The 11751-nt window shown below is 48.1% G+C and overlaps 1 protein-coding gene across 1 annotated transcript in view; it reads left to right on the forward strand.

Annotated features, from left to right (window-relative positions):
• Positions 1–11751, forward strand: part of LOC108678187 (midasin) — a 34045-nt gene that overhangs the window by 8852 nt on the left and 13442 nt on the right. The window contains exons 10-19 of the mRNA XM_018166550.2: positions 1468–1732; positions 2222–3146; positions 3630–3919; positions 4406–4584; positions 4763–8048; positions 8384–8611; positions 8961–9129; positions 9466–9701; positions 10391–10599; positions 11140–11471. Of these exons, the coding sequence (XP_018022039.2) occupies positions 1468–1732; positions 2222–3146; positions 3630–3919; positions 4406–4584; positions 4763–8048; positions 8384–8611; positions 8961–9129; positions 9466–9701; positions 10391–10599; positions 11140–11471 (6119 nt within the window). The remainder of the gene's footprint in view (positions 1–1467; positions 1733–2221; positions 3147–3629; positions 3920–4405; positions 4585–4762; positions 8049–8383; positions 8612–8960; positions 9130–9465; positions 9702–10390; positions 10600–11139; positions 11472–11751) is intronic.

Raw genomic sequence — 11751 nt, forward strand, 5'->3', positions numbered from 1 at the left:
CAAATCTCGATTAAATCTACGGAAAATTCACGGACCTGTTGTTAAAAACGAATATAACTACCACCAGAAAAATTATTCAGAAATGCTTGGTATAGCGATCAATGAAGAATAACGAGTTAAACAAACTGGTATCGCGAAAATGTTAGAAAAGTCGCTCGTTTTATGATCCTCATGGTTCAAAATTTTCGTTAGCGATAACACTGGTAATACAAAGTTTACATAATTTATCTTAGTGTCCACAGATTGAAAATAATTAGCCAGGATAGCATTCCAAATTTCAAATTTTTATCTCATTTATGAGGAGAGTTATCTGTCGAATTCATAGTTAAGAATCCCCATAGACGACTATTGCGGCTGAGCGCGTTGAACGGGCCTCTTAATGCTTTTCCAAGCCATCTCGGGTGTTGAGGTTACATCAATTAATGTTGAAGTTACCTCAATAACTGTTAAAGTTACTCCACTCCAATGTACTTGTCAAAGTTAACCCAATGTACTTGTCAATGTTACTCCAATGTACTTGTCAAAATTTCCCTAATGTACTTGTCAAAGTTACCCTAATGAATTTGTCAATGTTACTCCAATGCACTTGTCAAAGTTACCTCAATGTATTTGTCAAAGTTACCCCAATGTAGTTGTCAAAAGTTACCCCAATGTACTTGTCAAAGTTACCCCAATGTATTTGTCAAAGTTACCCCAATGTAATTGTAAAAAGTTACCCCAATGTACTTGTCAAAGTTACCCCAATGTACTTGTCAAAGTTACCTCAATGTATTAGTCAAAGTTACCCCAATGTAGGTACTTGTCAAAGTTACCCAAATGTATTTGTCAAAATTACCCCAATGTATTTGTAAAAGTTACCCTAATATATTTGTCAGAGTTACCCAAATGAAAGGCAAAGTCACTCCGGCACACACCATCTTTAATCCCTAGCTTATACTGACCCTCAGAGATCCTTGCTAACTACTTGTGTGAAACGCATGAATCGGTTTTCCGTATTAACACATTGAGTGCGGTATGACCCACCGGTGGGTCGCGCGGTATGAAATGCGCCCTGAATACAACATGGCCGCCCTTAACCGTGTTGAAGCTGGCTATGGGCTTATAATTCTTTGAAGTTTTCTGCATTGAAATAGTTAGATGGGCTAAGCTTTTAATTCTATGGAATCTTGAGAACAGCTTCCGTGGGAAAGAGACGGAATTAATTGGCAAGTCTTGTTGCGAGGTAACAGTGCGTGCAGATTTTCACTCTTCTTGTATGGTATCACGATAATATCATCATTTATTTCCATCGCAATTCTAAATGATGCTTATTCTAGAGCTCTTTGCGTCAAAATTCTTTTACCAATAGTATACTATCTGGTATAAATTTATAATTTTTTGTTATCGCTGTCAGTTCTTGACTACTGTTTGGGTTTTTCACGATTAGGGTAATCACCAGCATTAATGGATGATAATATTGCGTTGCAGGTTCCCGAGACTGCGCAACATCTCAGAGCGACTTGTGTCCGTTTACCTAACACTGGCTCCCGACCAACTGGTTGAAGATGATGTCACTCCTGTTGAGGAGTCTTCGGAGTCTCCAATAGCAGCGCCCCTCAAGGGCACTACGGCCGTGAGCGCCCTTAGGGCGAGTGGACGCCTGCTCTGCTTCAGGGACCTCCTCAAATGGGCAGGAAGAATCAATGCTAACCTGCATCTTGAAGGAGCTCAGCTGGCCAACCTCGCCTTCCAGGTTTGCATCTGCGGTTCCCACCATTAGGAACCTAACTAACTAACTAAACTAGACTAACTAACTAGCGAGTAACTAAAGAAGCGAAAAACTAACTGGTGGCTGGATTTCTGTCAAAGCAACTCGCGTAAGCTCTGGCATACACTTGGGGAAATCCAACCACCATAGCATGCGAGACCTATTTCATGCTCTCTAACTGAACTGGTGGGGTAGAATCGGCCACGTGCGGTGGACCATTTTCTTAAACGGCCAAGTGGCCTTAGTTTTACCCTTTTTTACCAGTTACCCAAAGAGTTTACCCGGCAATCTGCGTATAAATTCAGGTATTATGACTTTGAGTTCCCCCATTAGGAATTCCATCATGATTATCTTCATCGTTTGGGTCTATAACTGACGCCATGATTTGTACCCGGGAAGCGTTCTACTTAATGAACTTGAGACAATATTTCTTGCTATTGATTTGAATAATTTGATGTGCTGATTTGTACACAGGAAGCCCTGGATTGCTTCTGCGCGTCGGTTCCCAACACGGAGATTCGCGACACGTTTGCCGAGCAGATTGCCGGATACCTGAATCTCTCGTCGAGCGTCGCGGCACAATTCTGTCACAGCTACAAACCCACCGTATCTTTGATGGGGCCCTTCGTGCGTGTGGGAGAAAGGGCCAAGCTCGCTAAACTTCCTGTGTCTGTAGCAGCCCTTGTATCAGGACCCAAAAAAAATACCCCGTTCAGCTTCACCCGTCAAAGTTGCCTGCTGCTGGAACGTATTGCTGTCGCTGTGAGCAACAAAGAACCCGTTTTAATTGTGGGAGAGACGGGCACGGGTAAGACGACAGCTGTGCAGTATCTCGCACAGCAAACTAATCACAAGCTTAAAGTGATCAATATGAACCAGCAGAGCGACGCCACCGATTTGCTTGGAGGGTTCAAGCCTGTCGAGGTGAAGACCATTCTTTTCCCTCTCAGGGAGGAATTTGAACAGGTCTTTGCTGTCACAATGCCCGAGAAAACAAATTTTCTTCGCCACATCATGGCGGCTTATGGGAAACGGTCGTGGAAAGTCCTAATTGAGCTCATGCTTGGGGCCGAAAAGTACGCTCTTGAAAGACTCCATAAGGAAGACGCCGAACTGCGGGACAAATTAAAGACGCTTCGCCAGCTGACTAAATCAGTCTCTAAACAATCTGCCCAACCCAAGAAGAAGAAGAAAAAAACTGACACGGCCACTGCTAAACAAGAAACCCTTGAAGAGAAGCAGGAGTTGGAGGAGTCGCTGCAGGAAAAGCAAGACCTCGTGAAGCGCTGGGGAAAGCTCAGGGTGAAGCTTGAGCAAGCCAAAGGCCACGTGGAGAAGTGTCAGAGTGCCCTAGCCTTTGCCTTCATCGAGGGAGCTCTCACCAGGGCTATAGCTGAGGGTGGGTGCCGGTTTAGTGATACAATTAAAACTAAAGGTAAAAAGTATCTGTTTTCATTTCTTTGTACAAGTGATGACGTTATTATGAGCCGATTTTTGGGCAACTACTTGATTCTTTTTACCAAAGTCTTCAGAAATTTGCTGCCTTTTTAGAGTTTGACCCTTGAACTTTGCAGGCGACGTTTTTATGACGTTGGGTTGAATGTGGAGTGACGAGTTTTTATTGATAATTTTGTGGATGGTTGTGTTGATCACCATAATGTTCTTCCAAGGCATCTCGGGAATTCAAGTTAACTCAATAACGGTTAAAGTTATTCCTGTATAGCTGTCAAACTTAGTCCAATAATGGCCAAAATTTCTTCAGCAGACACTATATATTTCATGCAGCGTGCAATCCATTCATGATTGTTTCTGTTGATATATTGAAGGAATAATGTATTATTAACATTTTCTCAAACAATAGTAACGAGTACTCCACCCCCAGGCGCATGGGTGCTTCTGGACGAGATCAACCTGGCGACGGCCGAGACTCTGGAATGTCTGGCAGGTCTGCTGGAGTCGACGACGGGGTCCCTGACGCTGCTGGAGCGTGGCGACGAGACGCCCTTGGTGCGCCACCCCGACTTCCGTCTGTTTGCGTGCATGAATCCCGCCACAGACGTGGGCAAGAAGGAACTCCCGCCAGGGCTCAGGAACAGGTTCACGGAACTCTTCATGCACGACCTCGACAACAAGGAGGACCTCGAGACCCTTATTGCTGACTACCTCATTGAGGTTCGTGGATTGTCTACTGAGTTATTTATTTTATTTGTTGGGTGGCACTTTGCCGGTTATTGACGTGAAGTTATAACGTGTCATAATACCTGATGAACGTTTTCTCTGCACATGATGAGCATTGACACGTGGAAAAACGTTACGCGCCATAACATTTTTGTAACACTTTCCCATCTTGCATTTTTTCCATAACTCTCTTCTTTATGACGTGACTTGCCGAGTTTATCCAAAACTTGTGAGGGGTCTTAACTTGTTCTATGCACCTAAACTTGTTGTAAGATTTAGTAAATTGTAGTAACATGTTGCGACCTAAAACGAATCGGAACTGGTACCTCAAATTGTAAGATGTATTAAATTGTGGTAACTCGTAACCAATCTCAACTTGTTGCGACATTTTACTACCTGCTCGCACGTGTTGTAAGGTACTAACTCAAATTCTAATGTTTCTGAATAAGTTTCAAAAAGCGTCATAACTTTTTCTTGTAGAGAAACCCCACTCCGAAGCAAGTGCAGGGCATCCGCCGTCTGTATGAGGAGGTGCGTCGAAGGGCGTCGGTGAAGGGGGAGCTGGGAGATACGACGGGGGCGGCACCTCACTACACTCTCAGGACGCTGTGTCGCGCTCTAGCTGTCGCCGCCCCCAACCCCGCGCACAACTTCGACAGGTGAGCACCGGCGCTGGCTTTCTGCGTGCGTTTTCTCGCATGCCGCGTACACATTAAATTACGACCGCGTGTGCAATGTGCATTCATTGTGTACATTCTGCGTGTGCCTCTTGGTTATTCTACTTTTTCTCTTGTTAAGAGAATGATAATATTAAAGCTGATATTTTGTTGCCCGCAGGTCACTGTATGAAGGCTTTTGCCTGTCGTTCCTGACGCAGCTGGATCGCGCCTCATTTCCTATCGTCGAGAATCTGATCCTGCAGTACCTCATAGTACCCAAGAAGTGCAAGTCATTGCCTGACACCTCAAGTTTGTTCAACAAAATCAAGGCCCGCTTCAGCAAGGTCTTGCCTCACCCCGGCAGCGTTGTGGAGACCAACGATGGCAGTGATGTTTGCAGCGTACCTGAGGGGACAGTCGTTAAGGGCTACGTCATGGTTTCAGGGTACTGGATTAATAAAGGCGTGCTGGATCCCGTATCAGATGACCAGTACATCCTGACGCAGAGCGTCCAATGGAACCTGCGCAGTGTGGTGCGCATCGTGAGTCTGGGTGATGGAAGCCCTGTGTTGCTTCAGGGAGACACATCGGTGGGCAAGACCTCTCTAGTGACCTACCTGGCACGCAGGTGCGGTGTTCCTTGCATCCGTATCAACAACCACGAGCACACTGACATCCAGGAGTATTTGGGCAGCTATGCCCCTGACGAGACTGGCAAACTGGTGTTTAGGGAAGGTGCTCTTGTCACTGCCATGCGTCAAGGTCAGTGGATAATCCTTGACGAGCTTAACCTGGCACCCACAGACGTGCTGGAGGCACTCAACAGGCTTCTGGACGATAACCGCGAACTTTACCTGCCCGAGACGCAGGAGACCGTGCATGCTCATCCCAACTTCAGGCTGTTCGCGACGCAGAACCCTCCTGGTCTGTATGGTGGTCGCAAAGTCCTCTCCAGAGCTTTCAGAAACAGATTCATAGAGCTTCACTTCGACGACATTCCCGGCCAGGAGCTGGTGGAGATTATCCACAAGCGTTGCTGCTTGTCAGTGCAGCACAGCAAGAAGCTGGTGTCAGTGCTGCAGGCGTTGCAGATGCGGCGTGGCAGAGACAATGTCTTCCAAGGGCGGCAGTCGCTAGTTACATTGCGCGATCTTTTCCGTTGGGCCGAGCGCTACCATCTTGCGGAGCAGCCCAACGATAGTGGTCAGTTTTATGAGTGGGAGCAGCACCTTGGCGACGAAGGATACCTCGTTTTGGCCGGCCGTGTCAGAAACGAAGAGGAACATCAGCTCATCAAAGAAGTCATTGAAGAAAATATGCGCTGTAAGATCAACCCTGACAGACTGTTCAAGCTCAGCGAGGAGACTTCGCCCGTGACTCGGGCGGTCCTAGAGAAGTTGGAGTTAGTGAAAGGCTTCGAGCACATGGTCTTCACTGACGACATGCGTCGCCTCTACGTTCTGCTGGCCAAGGCCTTGAGCTTCGGAGAACCTGTCCTGTTAGTAGGAGAGACGGGCTGTGGCAAGACTACAGTCTGCCAGATGATCGCGGCGCAGGAGGACCAACAGCTCTACAGTGTCAACTGCCACATGCATACCGAAGGAGCTGACTTTCTTGGGGGTCTGCGACCCGTCAGAAACAGAAGTGACCTCGAAGACGATCGTTTGTTCGAATGGGTTGATGGGCCTCTCATCCATGCGATGCGGGACGGTGGCATGTTCCTAGCAGACGAAATATCCCTTGCAGATGACAGCGTGCTGGAAAGACTCAACTCTGTTCTAGAGTATGAACGAACTCTGGTACTGGCAGAGAAAGGCTCAAGTGATGTTGGCGATGTGCTGAAGACCGACGTTGTCGTTGCTCATGAAAAGTTCCGTCTTGTCGGAACGATGAACCCTGGCGGCGACTACGGCAAGAAAGAGCTTTCACCCGCCATGCGCAACAGGTTCACGGAAATCTGGTGCCCAAAAATTGAGATTCAGCGAGCTTCCTCTGATGTGCTAACAATTGTCGAGCATAACGTTAGGGAAGGACTTGTGCTGAGCGATGACGGCAGCGGCAAGTCTGGCATCGGCACGGCAATGTTAGAGTTCCTGCAGCTTTTCACTAGTTCGGAGCAAGGCAAGCGCTGCACCATCAGCATCAGGGACATTATATCCTGGGTGCAGTTTATCAATAAGGTGACACTGCCCGAAGGCGGCGGACTGGATGTGGGGCTGGCTTATATCCACGGTGCGTGCTTGGTGCTCCTCGACGGTCTAGGCTCTGGGCTTACGGGCACTGGCTTGTCTGGCTGGGAAGAGCTGAAAAACGTCAGCTTGAACTTCTTATACCAGCAGGTCTGGAAACTGACAGGCCGGAAACCTGATCGCGCGACTCTTGAAGACACTTGTGCCAGTGACCTCCGCTTCGTGGACGAGATACATAGATTCGGAATCGACCCTTTCTTGATCGAAAAGGGGGAGTGTGGAGCGTATAAAGACGCCCAGTTTTCGTTCCTCGCTCCGCGTACCTGCATCAATTTGGTACGTGTGCTGCGAGGACTGCAGCTGAGCAGACCTCTCCTGCTGGAAGGTAGCCCTGGAGTGGGCAAGACTAGTCTCGTGGTGGCTCTGGCTAAAGCCTCGAACAACAACATAACGAGAATCAATTTATCTGAGCAGACAGACGTGAGTGATCTGTTTGGTGCTGACCTGCCGGTTGAGGGAGCCAGTGGCGGGAGGTTCGCATGGAGGGACGGGCCGCTACTTCAGGCACTGAGAACCGGGTCATGGGTGGTTCTAGACGAGTTGAACCTTGCCTCCCAATCGGTGCTGGAAGGCTTGAACGCTTGTTTCGATCACCGCGGGGAAGTGTTCGTGCCAGAATTGGGCCAGACCTTCAAAGTGGCCCACAAAACCACCAAAATATTCGCGTGTCAAAACCCACAGTATCAAGGCGGTGCCCGTAAAGGTCTCCCGCGTTCGTTCCTGAACCGATTCACGCAGGTTCACATCGAACCCCTTTCATCCTCTGACCTGGAATTCATTCTATTGAACATTTATGGATCGCAAATAGACCCAAAGACCATCACCAGGATGGTCGAGCTGAACAAACGGCTAAATGAATCCTGCGAGACAGGCGAGTTTGGAGTCGTCGGAGGCCCCTGGGAACTAAATCTTCGTGACCTTTTCCGATGGTGCGACTTGATGCTTCGCTTTGGCCATGCCACGCCGAGTGATGATGTGGCTCAAGCCATGCCACGTGACGATGTTGCTCAAGTCATGCCACTCCGCCAGATGGTCGATTTGTTGTACGCTGCCAGGATGCGAACGCCTTCCGACCGACGCGCCGTACACGCCACATTCTCCGCCGTATTCCCTGAGTACGCCGCAGAAGGATCCCCTGAGCCGCTTCTCCACCTTACCAGCACCCACTTCCATGTGGGGGTCATCAGCCTCCCTAGAGGTTCTGCTCCACATCAGGTGAGTGCTTTGCCTCGCGATTCTCTTGGCTGTTACATTACAGTGGTTCCAGAGTTACATTACAGTAGTTCCCGAGTTACATTACAGTGGTTCCAGAGTTACATTACAGTGGTTCCAGAGTTACATTACAGTAGTTCCCGAGTTACATTACAGTAGTTCCCGAGTTACATTTCAGTAGTTCCCGAGTTACATTACAGTAGTTCCCGAGTTACATTACAGTAGTTCCCTAGTTACATTACAGTAGTTCCAGCTCCAGTTAAATTGGTGGTTCCTGAGAACCACCCACTTACCGCAAACTATCCACTTACCCCAAATCACCCATTTTCCTAAATCAGGTGGGTCGAGACATGGGAGCGCAGGTTGTGGCTCGCGATCAGCTGGTGCAGCTGCAGCAGGTGGCCACGTGCACCGCGATGGGGTGGCTGGTGCTGCTGGTGGGTGCAGCTGGTGCAGGCAAGAGTGCACTGGTTCAGCAGTGCGCTGCACTCACCGGTACACCGCTGCGCACCGTGCAGCTCTCGCCCCAGATGGACGTGGGTGAACTGCTGGGCGGCTTTGAGCAGGTGGGTTATTTGCCAGGTGAAGATATGAATTATTGGCCTTTGAGGTGTTTTGGATTAACTTTTTTCTGTTGAGCCAGTGGATAACGAGATGGAAATCTTGAGGCATATGTTATAGAGGCCTACACTTGATAAGGTCGATAAAGAAAAAGCCCGCACTTAATACGGGCGACGAAAGAGATACCCTCACTTCATAAGGTCTTTGAGATAAATATATACACTTCGTTAAGCAAGTTAAATAAAGGACATTAGTTATCTCACCATGAGGCCAACATCGTTTTAGACTTAAATATGATTGGTCAACTCGTATCACATAATTGTAGAACCACCAACTCATTTGTTCTCGATGCAGGTTGACCACGGACGCAAGCTGGGGGGTTTGGTTGAATCAACCCGAGACCTGGTTAACCTGGTGGTGAAGCACATCCTGGTGGAGGGGCGTTCCCCTCCTGATGGGGCTGCAGCTCCCGACACCCAGTTGCTGCTGGCCAATCTAAAGCACTTGATCACCCAACAACAGCGTGAGGATACTTGATTGATGGGTTACTGGGACACTTGTTGTGATGGGTTACTGGGACACTTGTGATGGGTTACTGGGACACTTGTGATGGGTTACTGGGACACTTGTTGTGATGGGTTACTGGGACACCTGTTGTGATGGGTTACTGGGACACTTGTGATGGGTTGCTGGGACACTTGTTGTGATGGGTTACTAACTTACTGGGACACGTGTTGTGATTGGGTCCTGGAACACTTGTTTTGATTATCTTCTGAGATAATTTTCAGTATAGATTACTATGTGATAACCTCTTTTCTGCCTCGAAGTGTCACTACCTCAAATTTTTAATTGTTGCCAGATCGCTGCGGTGAGCGCAGCAGCAGCGAGGAAACTCGGCAGTTCTTGCAGCAGTGCGACCGCCTCGTGCAGCTACTGCAGCAGACGCTGCACTGCTGCACGCAGCTGCTCCTGCCTTGCCAGGCTAGTGTGCAGCAGCTCCTGCATCAGGTGCAGCATCTGCAGCACGTGGTGCAGGAGGCAGGAGGATTAGCGTCTGGAGGAATCTTCGAGTGGGTTGATTCGCCCCTCGTCGTGGTGAGTGGCTTGATTTTGTCCTATTATCAATTGCGTGTTTTAATTTAAGCTAAAAATGTATTAACTAAAGCTTGTCGGTTTTTATTAGTATTAGTTTTTATTCTTATTGTAGCTTTGCATATTTTGAATAATGATCCTTAATTATAATCACATACTGCAAACCTAAATCCGAATTTTCATTTCCTAAGTTCTAGTTCCCTCTCCGTTCAAAATTTAAATTATGTCCTCGAAGTTGTTATTTCAATGATGGCCGCCACTACAAAGGTTATTGCAATAATGGCCGCCACTGCAGAAGGTATTGCAATAATGGCCGCCACTGCAGAAGGCATTGCAATGATGGCCGCCACTGCAGAAGGCATTGCAATGATGTCCGCCACTGCAGAAGGCATTGCAATGATGGCCGCCACTGCAGAAGGCATTGCAATAATGGCCGCCACTGCAGAAGGTATTGCAATAATGGCCGCCACTGCAGAAGGCATTGCAATAATGACCGCCCCTGCAGAAGGCATTGCAATGATGGCCGCAACTACAGAGGGTACTACAATGATGTCCGCCACTGCAGAAGGCATTGCAATAATGGCCGCCACTGCAGAAGGCATTGCTATTATAGCCGTGACTGTAGAAGGCAGTGGCCTGCGGCTAGACTTCCGCATTCTTGGTGGCTGACTTGACCGTTCTCTTGTGTGCAGGCCATCAGAGAGGGCGAGTGGGTTGTGGTGGAGGGCGCTTCTCTATGCGCCGCCTCGGTGCTGGACCGCCTGAACCCGTTGCTAGAGCCTGGTGGATGCCTCCTGCTGGGGGAGCGTGGGGTCATAGGGGGCGCCGTGCCCTCCGTACAACCCCACCCCAACTTCAGGCTGTTCCTCCTCATGGACCACACCTGTGGGGAGGTGTCCCGGTCAGTCCTGGAGTCTTGTCAGCATGGGGCATCTAGTATTTTTTTTATTATTCGATAGTAAATGGTAAAATTCCAAGAAGAATCAGTAGTTCCTTTTATCTAGTAGAATATTTAAACATGTAACTGTAAATCCTAACATCCAGTAGAATATTTAAACATTTAACTGTAAATCCTTACATCCAATAGAACAATTGCATTTTATTTTAGTGCATTGAAACTTCCTCTAAATATTCACTAGTATATATAAAGAACCAATACGATGTTTTAACAACCAGTTGAATACATCAACAAGCAACAGAATATTATGTACGCAAATAAATATTCTACTATGACAGTAAAGATTATAATAGGAAAACCACGACCCAGGAAAACCACGACCCACTGGGAAACTTGAAAGTAGTGCAGTGGCGAAGAAATAGGCCATGGGCCTATTTCTTCAACGCCGACACTTCTATCTGTAACTGTAACACTATACGTACGTTAAACGTGCACATTGGTATCTCTTAAAAGTAACTTTTAATGCACCATTTTCCCGCACAGCGCGATGCGCAATCGTGGCGTAGAGATATTCGTGCCACCGCTGATGCAGAGTGCCGCCTTCCATGAGGATTTCACCGCATCCTCCACCGTATCCTCCGCCACACCACACGACTCAAGGAGCGTCGACTCCGGTCTTTCCACCGATGGGGATTCCTCCTCTGACTCAGGAGACGAGGAGGTCGTGACGAAGGAGGAGGTCGTCACGAAGGAGATGTCCTTGGAGGCGGCCGCTCTTGACGTGACCGCTCTTCTGGTGGTCAACGGCCTCCAGTGCCCCGGCCTGCAGAACTGCCTGGTGGCCGTCCATACGGCCGTGGCGAGTGCCGTACCTGGTACGTTGTTGGTGCTGAGTGCCTGGTACCTTAATTGTTACGTTGGTACCTTAATTGGTACTTTGGTACCCGATATTGTCTATCGGTATGTACCGTACCTCACCTGGTACGTAGGTAAGGTACTTCTTATTGGGACCTATTCCTGGTACTTCTTCTTGGGACCTATTTGGACTGTGCATGAAGCAATAGGAACTGATGTATAATACAAGGTAATCTCGTAGTAAACTACCTCGAACAGTGATGGTTAATGTCTGCAACTTATTAAGACACAAAGAACTTC

This window comes from Hyalella azteca, unplaced genomic scaffold, assembly GCF_000764305.2.
Source record: "Hyalella azteca isolate HAZT.00-mixed unplaced genomic scaffold, Hazt_2.0.2 contig7276, whole genome shotgun sequence".
NCBI classification, from domain to species: domain Eukaryota; kingdom Metazoa; phylum Arthropoda; class Malacostraca; order Amphipoda; family Hyalellidae; genus Hyalella; species Hyalella azteca.